The sequence below is a fragment of the Hippoglossus stenolepis genome, chromosome 4 (assembly GCF_022539355.2).
Source record: "Hippoglossus stenolepis isolate QCI-W04-F060 chromosome 4, HSTE1.2, whole genome shotgun sequence".
In the NCBI taxonomy this organism is placed as follows: Eukaryota; Metazoa; Chordata; class Actinopteri; order Pleuronectiformes; family Pleuronectidae; genus Hippoglossus; species Hippoglossus stenolepis.
In genome coordinates, this window is record NC_061486.1 from 21,948,757 (window position 1) to 21,961,199 (window position 12,443).

General features: G+C 42.4%; 1 protein-coding gene across 1 annotated transcript in view; it reads right to left on the reverse strand.

Annotated features, from left to right (window-relative positions):
• Nucleotides 1–637: 637 nt before the first annotated feature.
• Nucleotides 638–12,443, reverse strand: part of clmpb (CXADR like membrane protein b) — a 73,338-nt gene continuing 61,532 nt past the window's right edge. The window contains exons 4-7 of the mRNA XM_035154161.2: nucleotides 10,973–11,140; nucleotides 8,931–9,053; nucleotides 8,299–8,440; nucleotides 638–5,876 (exon numbers count right to left, since the gene is read on the reverse strand). Coding sequence (XP_035010052.1) covers nucleotides 5,540–5,876; nucleotides 8,299–8,440; nucleotides 8,931–9,053; nucleotides 10,973–11,140 — 770 coding nt within the window. The 3' untranslated portion in view covers nucleotides 638–5,539. The remainder of the gene's footprint in view (nucleotides 5,877–8,298; nucleotides 8,441–8,930; nucleotides 9,054–10,972; nucleotides 11,141–12,443) is intronic.

Here is a 12,443-nt window from a genome sequence, read left to right on the forward strand (position 1 = left end):
GAACATTCAGTCGTTCACCATTGCTACATTACCATCACAACTAATCATGTTTTAATGCAACTGTGAGAATTTAAAGACTATTATCAAATCTATCCTTCTGTTCCATGCAAAGAATGTCCTACTTAGTTTTGAATTGCTTCTTGTGAGTTGACTTTTGAATGGTGCTAATGCAAAAAAACATTGATAACGTTGCTGCTGGCTTTTTTCCTGTTCCACCTTTAAATTTCCTGGGAAGGTTATCAATAAATTATAGCAATATGTGGGTGCAGGACAGAAGCGATGAAAACCAGAAGAAGAAGTGTCCGCACACCAGTTGAGAAACCGATAATCTTTTTTTTACCTCCCAGGGAACGTTTTACAAGAGCCTGTGTCTGAAATGTTACCTGGGGGGTAAGTAAAATAAATTGTGTCAGTAGGTTGTTAATTTTTGGCAGCTGTCAAATTCAAGTTGAGTCAGACAGCTAATGCAGCATTTTGTTTTTATATGTACAAATCAACAATGCCTAACAGTTTACTCTTAGCATTCAGGCTCTGACATTATCCCTCCGCACAAACACAGGAGATCGGGCAGTGATAATATATTCACAAATTCACATCAGGGCCACACAAAGTCTAAATCAAGATACCATGCAACCAGTTAAGTTGTCATTGAATATTTTATTTGCAAATGAAAGAGTAATAACTCAGAAGTCGTAAAAATATACATTTTTTACTTGTGATATTTACATGGATTGTTTTTCATCAAACCAACAAACCCAAAAAAAACCTGTACTGTTTTTTTTTTACAAAACCAAAAGAGAAGCCACGGCAGAAAAAACAGATGAGTGTACAGAAAACAAAGGTGTCTTATATTTCCCTTCAGTAACGCCGCACTGAGCGTGTCTGCCCCTGACATCAAAACAATGCGGTCAAGAGAAACAGCCAACCACACGCAGCCCACACAGGCCAGTGATGAGTGTATAGCACACAAAAAAGTGCAAAGTACATGGATGAAAAGAAACAGAATCAAACGAATGAAGACAAAAATAAAGCTTCATAAAAATTGTTGTGAGTATATTTACAATTGTAGATTTTCTTTTTTTTTTCTTTTTAGCCTAATACTGTTATGTTACATCAAAGCAAAGCATTCCCGTTCATCTGCTCAATCTCCTATGACATGCAGTTACCTTTGCTTTCTTCCTCTAGGTTGACACTCCTCCCTTAAAAGTAATGATACATCACATTCCCTTATATCGAGACACAAGGCTAAACCACAAAGTCTGAGCATGGCTTTGTCCCACTCAACAGCTTCAATCAGAAATAAAACTGCTTAATAGAACATAAAACCCTGTGGCTACATGAGAATCGTACTCCTCTCATATCTGCAGGATAACCATTAACGATTTCATGTTTGCTGCACCGTTGTGTGTCGATAATAAGACATTGTATCGTGCTGATGGATATAGTTTTCAAGAATGATTTTGGATGTGCTGCTGACACTCGTCGTGTGTTAAGACTTTCCTCCTCCACCCTCGACTGAACTGACCAAAGCTCCTTAAAATGAATTTGTTGGAGCCAGCGCAGGTTTTTCAGAGAGTGGAGAGACGCAACACGAGGGCTCATAAACCGGGGGAATCTGCCACCTGAGACTTGCTGTAGCTGGAAAGCAAATAAAAAAAAAGCTTGGAGGAATTTAACAGCTGGAAGACTTGCATACCATCCTCCACCTCCACTGCTACTTTCATTTGTGGTGGGGGATTCAATGGCAGGAGCCCACAAGCCTGGCTCAATATCAGTCCTGTTTTAACTCTTCTGATTCCCAGCACTTCTCTTGCAGGAGAAAAAAAAGTCTTGAATCACATGCTACCCAGATTGTTAAGATGCATAGCAGTGTCTGTCCATCTGAGTGCATGTGTGTCGGCATGCACGTGTGTGTTGTTACAGTAGCTGTTTATATGTGTGTGTGTGTGTGTGTGTGTGTGTGTGTGTGTGTGTGTGTGTGTGTGTGTGTGTGTGTGTGTGTGTGTGAGTGTTTCCCTTTCTCTGCTGCATTTGGAATCCTGGTTCCATCAGTCAGTCGTAATACCACCGGACATTCAATCCATCAAATTGATTCTGTAGGAGCAGAAATGACAAGGATTGCAGTTTGGTTGTTTTTGTGTGTGTGTGCATGTGTTTGTGCCCATGTGCATCTGCCAGTGTACATGGAGAACACGCCTGTGTCTCCATGTGCACCTATGTGTACATGGGTACCTGTTTGTATTGTGTGTGTGCGTGTGTGTGTGTGCATGTGCGTGAGCCTTGATGCCATCATTACACCCAGGGAGTGCATTATACGTTAAGAGACGGCTAGAGAAGAGACAAGTAGCCTCCAGAGCTGACGACGGTTATGAATTATGGACGTGATTTGTCTCAAGATGCCACCCCCACAAGCAAAAACATGACTGCTGCCTGTGACGCCAGGTTCAGTAGGCATGTAAGTCAATGAAAATGAAAGTAAACACTGCCAGTCTGCAGTCATATCAATTTAGATAGAGGTTACTTTGCCTGACTGGATCCTTCTCACTCACTGAATGGCTAACATGAGAATGTGTGGGTGTGGCCCAAGGGCTTATACTGAATTTACATGCACACACCCACACACACACATTCACACACATTCACAGACATGCATGCATGCACGCAAGCACGCACGCACAGACCCACTCATCCAGTAGCTTCCCTGGTCAAATATGAGCTTCTACCTCTAGTTGTATATAAAAGGCATTTTTTCCCCAGAAAACGTCCCTTACAGTTAAGTCACGTGAAATTCCACGGGTCAAAGTCAAACCACATGTGCTTTCAGACAGATGTTGGTTTTCAGCACTTTTCATCGTATGGTTATACTTTTTTCAGATTTGTAAAGTGGAACAAAAGTAAAATCACTGAAACATTAATAACAGGATATAATACTAAAGTGTTAGACATACTGATTATTAGAACCAGTTGTGGAGTTAAGTTGTCAAGTTTGTCCTGAGAGGAAAGGTCATAGAACCATTAACATTAAAAACACTTTATTTTTGATAATATTAACATGCTCACTTCATTTCATGGCAATCTGCCTATTGGGTTTGATATATCTTTGTGCATAAATTTTAGCTGGATGGAATACAAGGTTAAAGGTCAGGGTTACACCAAACAATATTCATCATGTGTCGTCTATAAATACTCACAGCAGATTCTGTGGTCATCTGGAAGTGACTTTTTCAAGATAAGTCGTTATTGACCAAAGTGCTGGTCAAGGGGAAATTCTTAACCCAGCGGCGACGCCTCAGGAAAGGTCACCGGGTCACTTTAATCAAATGAAATAGTTCCCACAGGATCAATAACATCCATAGAACGTCTCACCAGAATTTGGCGTGTAGTCGCAAAGACAGAGTGTCTTCCTTTGGACTGAGCAAGATGCATTTCTTTCTCCACCTTCCTGCACCTTCCACACATGTGATAATGTTTGTTTCACATGAATTCACTCAGAATGCAACATCTGTAAAAGTACATGGTTTAAATTCACTTTTGGGTTTCCCATTTGACTCATTTGTAAGGGCTACATCTCTCCTCAAATACCCTAATTTGTTAAATTAAATGACATCATGTGCATATATCTATCCGTATGTACAATATAAAACAAGACTGATTACAGAATATACATTACATTGTCCCGTGACACGGGATTGCTTTCTCACCACGGATAATTCACTCTGCTTGTGCTGCCGAGGCTGCGTCTGTTTATTACTGGGGCGAGTTTGTGAAGTTGTATCTTTCGCTACTCGCTGCTGTTGACCCTCGAAGCTGGATGTGACCAGAGACTTAACCACTGGTGTGCTGAAGATAAGGACGAAGAAAGAAACCATCAAAAGGAAGAGGGATTGCAAAGGCACACTAGATAGGCTACTTGCCCTTTTTTCAGCTACTTTCAATCAAACTGCACTGGGTCTGTCGGAGGATATGACAAAGGGGGGATTGGCCGATAGCGCGGCTCAACCAATAACCAAGCAGGGCCCCGTGATTCGGCGAGACAGCAATCGAGTGCCACTCCATTGTTATGGATCCAGGGAGAGTGCTGACAATGATACCATACACACCCGACACAATTAAAGTCTCCAGAATCATACTCCGCGTTCCATTCATTCAGACTTTGTGAAATTGAATGTCAAGGTCAATTCTTTGTGCCTTAGCTCAAATATTGATTCAGTACCTTATAGGAGGCTGAATGTAATGGGATCCACCATCATTGTATATCACACATTCATGGTAACAGATTTTGGTTTCACTTCAGAAATGTAGTAAGAGTAAAATAAAATATAAAGCAACGATAATAACCCATCCTAGGGATTGGTGGCACTTCTTCATATGGATGAATGGACACATGGCTGTCTGTCACCCTTTACAACCTGTTCAACGAGAAGAGACACCGGAAACCCGAAAGAAAAAAGAAAAACAAGTCCAGCTGGGCTACTAGATGCTTATCCCCTATATTTAAATGACTCGCTATAGGCCTAATATATACTATTTAATAATTCAGGGAGTATATTCAGTACCAGAAAAAGGACGTCCATTGATGTAGACAGGATGTGGGAGGGGGTTACAAACTCCATTGGACTTGGACTCCACTGCCAGTGCTACATCCGTGTACCTGAAGTTTCCCCCTGCTGATTGGTAAAGCAGATGAGCTGTTCGCGAGCCGGCTGAGTCAGTCTCAGGGCCGCTGTGGTATCTGGCAGGTTCTTTATGAGCGCACGAAAAAGACCGAGAGCACTGAGGCAGATGATGCACATGCCACGCACTGTGTCTGTCCACATGGATGGGCACAATCGGCCTGGCCCATGGGAGGCGGAGAGGTTTGTGGTTTCAGAGCAGGTGCTGGAAGCAGTGAGTCGGAGGTGCGGGCTGACATGAATCACAGAATCGCCGCACGCCTCCCCCAGCCCCCTCCTCCCACAGCGGACAAAAATCTGTAGCTGTCCGATGTCCGTTTTCTTCCTCTCCGTTTTCGTATCCATCTTGCATTTGTTGACGTGAAGTTCAACATGCTGTATGACTCCATTGGCTCAGAGTTTGGATCTACTTTATCATCCAGCCGTCTCTCCTTCTTTCTTCTTCTCCGCTGTATGACTAACCCTTTGATTCCATAAATAAATAAAAGCTCTACGAGGGGGCTTCTTCCACCTCTCTGCACACGGTGCTTCCCTGTGCCTCCCACAGCCAAAAGAAAGAACTCAGAAAATAAGTTCTGCCTTCAGCCATAGAGATACAAACAGTTGCATCTCAGGTCTTGTTTTTTTCTTCTGTTTTGTTGTTTTATGTAATTCAGTAGGGGGCAAGCATGTCGTATTTTCCCTTTTTAAGTATGCATTCATTAAAAGTTCTTTTGGACTTTATAGTATTGATTCTTTTAATTACATCCTTTTAACTAGTTTCATTTCTGTGTTTATGGAAGAGTCTTTAGGAAGGGGTGAGGGGGGCTTGGGCAGGGATGGGGAAGGGCTCTCACATGGCTGCAGGAAGGGGTTGGCTCTCAGTCCTACACAGTCTGAAAGGCCTTGGTCTGGGCGGGGACCATGAGGGTTGGGGGTGTAGGCCCCGACATGTTCCTGGAGTTGAATTTGGGAGTGGTAGGGGGCTCGGGGTTCTTGGGGGGCACAACTGTAGTGTAGGCAGGTGGGGACTGGGGGAAGCCTGGAGGCTGTCCATTCTCCTTGAGAGCTGCTACAGCAGGTGGGCGGGGGCGGTGACCACGCTGGGCGCTGTTGTGCACCATGGACTGGGTGGAAGAGGCTCCGGAGCGTGAGCTGCCGGAGCGGGACGAGGACAGGGAGTTGGGCTTCACCAGCTTGGCCTTGGGAGCCTCCGCATCCTCCCTGTGGTTGGAAACACACACAAAGATGGTTCTTTTATTTGATATGAACTGTACCTCTAAAAATAGAAAAGAGGCAAGCACACATACACACAGCGAACAGCAAAACAACACAGTACCGATCTCTCACACTTTTCCAGGGCCTTATTCACATGGGACAAGTGAATAATTCATGAGATACCCCGCAGCCCCCAAGTTTTGTGAAAACATATTTGCATGGAATAATGAAATGTGTGGAAATCACCAGATGGAAAAAAAATGTTTGCTGAAAATGTTTCTTGCACAGTTCTCAGTTTTTCATGAAAGATGGTGGATGGAAATGTGAGGAAAACAAACTTCAGGTGAGAGTAGCATTCATCACCAAACCTCCCATCCACGGTAGTTTGTGTTCATTGTCGCACAGGGTGTGTCGATTGTGAGGGTAAATCAGTAGATAACAATATCCCATTGATATAAGGCTTATACAAAAAGTCAGAGAAGTGAAGTTGGTGTGTGTGAAGATGTGTGTCACTGCTGTGCTGCTGTGTTTGGGTCAAGCAGATGAGGGGGAAGGCTCAAACTCTTTACATATGGTACAAGGTAACACATCGTATTTACTGGAAGTTGTCCCTCAACCATGCTGCATTATTCATTGTAACAAGTCACAAAAACATGCTGTTACCTTTACATTCATTAATGGTGCATTGAGAAATACAAACATGAAAGGAAGGGTGGTGTGAACAGACACATAATCGATGAGCTCTTGACCTTGTACTTTTATTTTTACACTCTCTCTCTCTCACACAGACACACACACACACACACACACACACACACATGCACACAGACATTTGCGCTCCTGTCTCTTACAACCAAATGTCACAGTTCCAACCTTAACCCTGAGCAAAATCTAATCCCATAGCCCTAAAACCAAGTCTCTACCCTAGAACATTCCATGAAAGTGCGTCAGAAAGTGAGGACAGGCTCAAATGTCCTCAATCCTAAGGTCTAAAACTAGAAGAGAGTGCTTCCCGCTGCCAAGGCCAACAGTCCCATTATGAAACCACATTCAAATTGAACATTTATCTATTTGGATCAGCACCACACTGTACACACTGATAAATATCAGTCTGCTAAACATGCCTGATTTGTTCAATAAGATCTATAAATTATGTTCTGAGGAATCAACCAAAATGTTGAAATTGTCCCATCTCGCAATGTTTAGGAAAGTGAAAGAAAATCCTAGATCCGCCCCGGAAGATTTTTTGTAATCATCTTACACACACACACAGACAGGAAGAGAGAGACAGGTAGACAGCAAACACATTCATGCATTAAGGGACTGTTGCTGTGTCACTTAGCATGTGATCTGCTTAGCTGTGCTACTTTCAGCTGGACTGGTGTGTGAGGTCACACGCAGGTCACACAGCCACGTGCTTACATCACCATCATTGCTCCATCAAACCAAAGCTAAACAGGACTGTTCAAACTCAATGAATGATCCAACAAAACACATGTTTCTGACATGCAGTCAGAAAACACTGTTATGTTAGGATAATATGCATTTTAACATTTACACTGTGTTTAGTTACTGAGCTGAACATTAATTATTAATTAACTACATCATTTTTAAAGAAACTGCATTATCTAATTCTCAAACTGTGCCCTGCAGTAAAATATTTAAAACTTTAAATTCTCTCTCTCCACACTTTTATTTTGAGGAATCGTTTAAGGCCAATAAAAGCATTTAAGCCAGGCTTTGACCTGGAAGCCTGCATCGAGACATCGTCTTCATGCAGACCTATTAGCGTCCAGCAGGTCCTACCTCGAACATCAAAAGAAAGGGACTTAGATAGTGGTTTTGTGAACTGTTACATTATATACATTGGATTTGTTTGTATTATTTAACTGTTATACTCTGGTTTCAGGTGAATAAGTGAAACATGTGGCTCAGATTTGCATACCTGTCTCCTAGACCTGAGATTGTACCTGTAGGTCGATGGGAAGATGATAGAACCAGGTGCACCACCCCAGCGACATACATTTTTTCTGCATCTACATACCCCACATACTTCTGTTTGTCTTTTTTCATGAGATATGTTGTAGTTGTTAATTAATGTTCCTGATAAAGACAAAATATTATATCACGAAACACAGTTACGGCAGATATTATATATTTTAAATACATGCAATATTACATTAGGCTCTTACTTGAAATAACAGTAAAGCGGTTTTTCACTTATTTAAAAGTCTGAAAGTGTATAGTGCAGCTAAACTAACACAGCAACAGCCCCACAAGGACATAGAAGCAGAAATACACAGACACACACACTTAAACACATATTGCCGCACAATTTTAGCATTTTAGCAAACATTTTAATACAGTTAAATTAGTTCAAAATGACAAGAATGTGAAACAACCAGAGAAGAAAGGAGGATGACTAAACCTGATCTCGTTTGGAGTCTCCTCCTCCTCGTACTTCTTCTTCTCTTTCTTCCGGAAGACGAGCCAGATGATTAATATGACAATGAGGATACCGAGGGATATTCCCACCACCACACCCGCCGCCCAACCAACATTCCTCGCATCTGTGGACAGAGAGGATCCAATGAGAGGTCACATACAGTCCTTATTCTTAAACTTAAAATCACTCATTCTTATGGTTCCTGCTCATTAATGGGAAGTTCCCTTTGTTTGTGCCACAATGGCCAAATACAATTTAGCACCAAGGCTCCCAAACTGCTCCTGCTGTGGTGCTAGACGTGTAATCATTTTCTCGACACATGACCCCGGCCGTGCTGGGCCTCTCAGCGAATGTATTAGAGTGACAGTGAAACATAACTGTTGTAGCAGAGGTGGTGACCAGTAGCCACCAGTTTACGTTTAGTGCAGTCCCTGGTGTTGGAGCACTGGGGGTGAGAATGGAAAGTGTGAGCGAGTAGGGAGGTTTGTAGAAAGGCAGAGAGGAGGTACAAATGTATTTTCAGCCGCAGTTTGAAACAATAACCATCAATCAGCGTGACAGTTCGGTGCGAGGCGAACACCGAGGGGTCGCCTCCCTTCCCTCCTAAAACTCACGCTGCATTGTGACCTCGATGGTGCAGTTTTCCTCTCCCACGTCGTTGTTGGCTGTGCACCTGTAGACACCTGTGCTGTCCATGGTGAGATTCCTCAGGGTGACCATCTCTGGGTTCTTCAGATCTGGGGGAATAAGATTAAGTTTTTATTCGTTTACAAATGTTGTTCAAATCTTCCTGCACCACCTCCACCAATCCTCATTTGTACGACAGAAGAATAAATATATATCATGACCTAAGAAAGAGAGACACTGAATACGTTTAGATTATTATAACAATATTGCGATATGAACCAGATTAAGCCAATGGTGTAAACAACATTTTCTGATTACTTTAACCTGAATAATTCATTCATTAACTGATTGATGACAGATTTCCTGGGTGTAAACAAGAAGGAAAAATAAAAACGAGAGAGAATGATAACACCCAAATTGGTAAACAGCACCATCTTATTATTTATGATTTAGGATCTACAACTGGCGCAATAACGTCAGACGTAATGGCGTAGAAGAGGATGATTGATGTGTCATGCATGTTATGTGCCCACCCTAAAAAAGACTTACAAGACAGCATTGTTTAGAAAAAAGAAAAAGAACAAAACAAAGATAACAATAACAATACGAGACAAATAAACCATCCTGACGTTTTTTTTCCCCCCCAAGGTTTAGAATTAAATTAAAGAACTATTCCATTCTGTCATCATCAGAACATTTCTGGACATTTCATGTATTATAAAGAGATTTAATTCATCATAATAAGGGCAATAGAGGAGAAACTGTGATTTATTCTCAACCTCTCTTTAGTTACAATCAGACTCTGCTCTGTAACATGTTAACAGGAGTATGAATGGAATATTCTATTACCAACTCGTGTAAATACTACAATCCAAGTAATGTCTTGTTCAGAATAAGGTCAATATTTGGAATATTGGTTTCCAAGTAAGCACAGTCCCTTATGAGAGTTTATTTAAAACGGAGGCCCACCCCACTGAAGAGGACTTGAAGAAAGTAACAGGAATGTGAGCATGAGAGGAGCCTCACAGCCCCATGGGATATTTAGTCATCTCAACCAATGACAATCATGTGATATTGCCTTTCACCAGAGCCATAAATAATGGCCGCCGACACTGTGTGTTATCGTCCAATGAAAACTAATTAGACTGAACAGGTGTTGTGTGGTGGAGGTCATTAATTTGAAGGTTTTTGTCTGGGCACGTGCCGACGCCGACGCCAGTTGAACCGCGGAGGGAAAAGTAAGAGAGAGAGGTTGGCACCCTGGGGTGTTTATTCTGGTTTAAAGAGTTCAAGATGAGGAGAGCTGTCCAACCACTCGCTTTTCTTTTCTGCTTTAAACTGTGGCAGGTAATTTGTAGAGGCAGACATTTTTGGTAATGGTCCAAGAGGAATTCAGGAATCCACACTACGTGAATGAAGAGTGTCTCAGTGCTTCTACTGAGCCATGTTTTTTTTGTTTTTGGTCGGCTGACAGTTCTGTCTATTATATTATATTTTCTCAACTATGCACACACAAACCAAGAAAACCCTCACTTCACACTGACTTTATACAGGTATAATTCACTTGGGCCACACTGACATTTCAACATCACAGGGGCCTTCATCAGTATCAGTCTGGAGCCTTGTGTGTATATAACTCATCCCAGCAGAGCGCATCGACAAACCACGTGGCTCTGTTGTGCTTTCGTGCCGTGCATGAAGAATCAGTGGCCTACGCGGGACAATCCCAGAACCGTCTAAGTGCCCTTGAGCAAAACACTTACACTGTTAATTACTCCAGTGAAGCAGCTAAAGGGACGAGTGGTAGAAGAGTGTAGTGGTATACCGGGCAGATTTATGTGTGAGTGTTTGCAAACGTGTGAAGACGGGAGGGAGGTGAGGGAATCGCGGTGCGCTCAGCAAAACACTCCATTGGATGAATGCAGCCTATAAAAAACACTAATTTAAAAAAGGAATCCTCGTAGTGTTTCTCTGCTGAGCGCTGGATGGTGAATCAGCACGTCACTGTGGTGCCAGTTATTTTCCTTACCTATCAGTGCCAGGTTTGGCAGCTTGCCCAGGCTCTTGCCTTTGTCCAGCACTCGCTCCCACTTGTAGTTGATGGGTTCTGACCCGTCGCTGGACTTGCAGCTCAGCTTGACATCGCTGCCCTCCAGGAGTTTGCCGTCCATCCAGCACCTCGGCTTGGAAGGCTTGACTGTAGGAAGACATGGGAATTAGAAAAACGGTTTAGGGCAAATTACAAATCATGTGTTCTTTATCATATTAGCTCAGATTTATTTACAGTTTTGAGTTTTGCATCAGATTTTAAGCCTTTGGATTTCATTACGTGGTAGCAAATATCTTAATCAAAATTTAAATAGATTTTTAAAAATTATTTACAGTCTATCAATTAGTCTTAGATTAATATATATGCATCCATCAATTGTCTTCTGCTTATCAGGGCTCTGGTAGCGGAGAAAGTTGGCCAAGAAGGGTATCCCTGACGTCCTTCTCCTAGCCACGATTTCCAGCTCTTCCTGGGGGATCCCAGGGCGTTCCCAGGCCAGATGGGACGGAAGGCGCCCAGGAGGAATCCTGACCAAATGCCCAAACCGACTCAACTGTTGCCTTTCAACATGAAGGAGCAGTGGGTCTACTGCGAGCTCCCTCCGGATATCTGAACTCCTCACCCGATCACTGAGGCTGAGCCCGGCAGCGTAGGTGAGGGTTGGTCTATAGAAAAGAGTTTGAAGCCTGGATCCAGGCTGACCAGCTGTGAGATGAATAGGATCATCATACACTCTTTTCCTCATCTCTAAATAAACCACTGCATGTTAGAGAGGTAAATCATGTTTGCTCTGTGGTAAATGCATCGTAGCGCTGAACAATCTGATCGTAACCAACATGATTTTTGACGTTGTAGAAACATTTCCATGGTAACAGTGACCTTCACCAATCAGAGACGTTGCTACTGCCCCTGATGATTGTGGGTAGTTTCTCCTCGTCGTTGCGGATAAAAAACGTTTTCTTTAAACACAGTTGAAATGATAGGAACTTGTGGCTTCGAGGTCCATTTAACATTGTTTCACAAACACGTAATCCAACTTCAATGGTAACAATGTTATTTATGGTTGTTTTTTTTTGCATTTTTAGAAAAAAATCCTAATCACATAACCACAAAAATGTGATTATGATTTTATAAGTAGGACATTCACCGAAGCTCGATTTATTCCATAATGCAAAGTCAAGTGAAACAGTGCATATGACCTAAGGATACAACATAACATAAAATGAAGAGCAAATGCTGTAGTGAGGTAACAGTAACACAATGGTTAAGTCATTTGCACAAAGTTAAATTTTTACTTAAATCTATTACTGGTGTCCGATACATTTTTAATGAGGGATAAGTGAATGTTACTTTCAGTCATTCCACAGAGCTGGTGACACACACAGGGAGAAAAAAACAGTCCCATAGGGAATAGATCAATGTGACCCCGACGCGGGCTGTGAACGCTTGT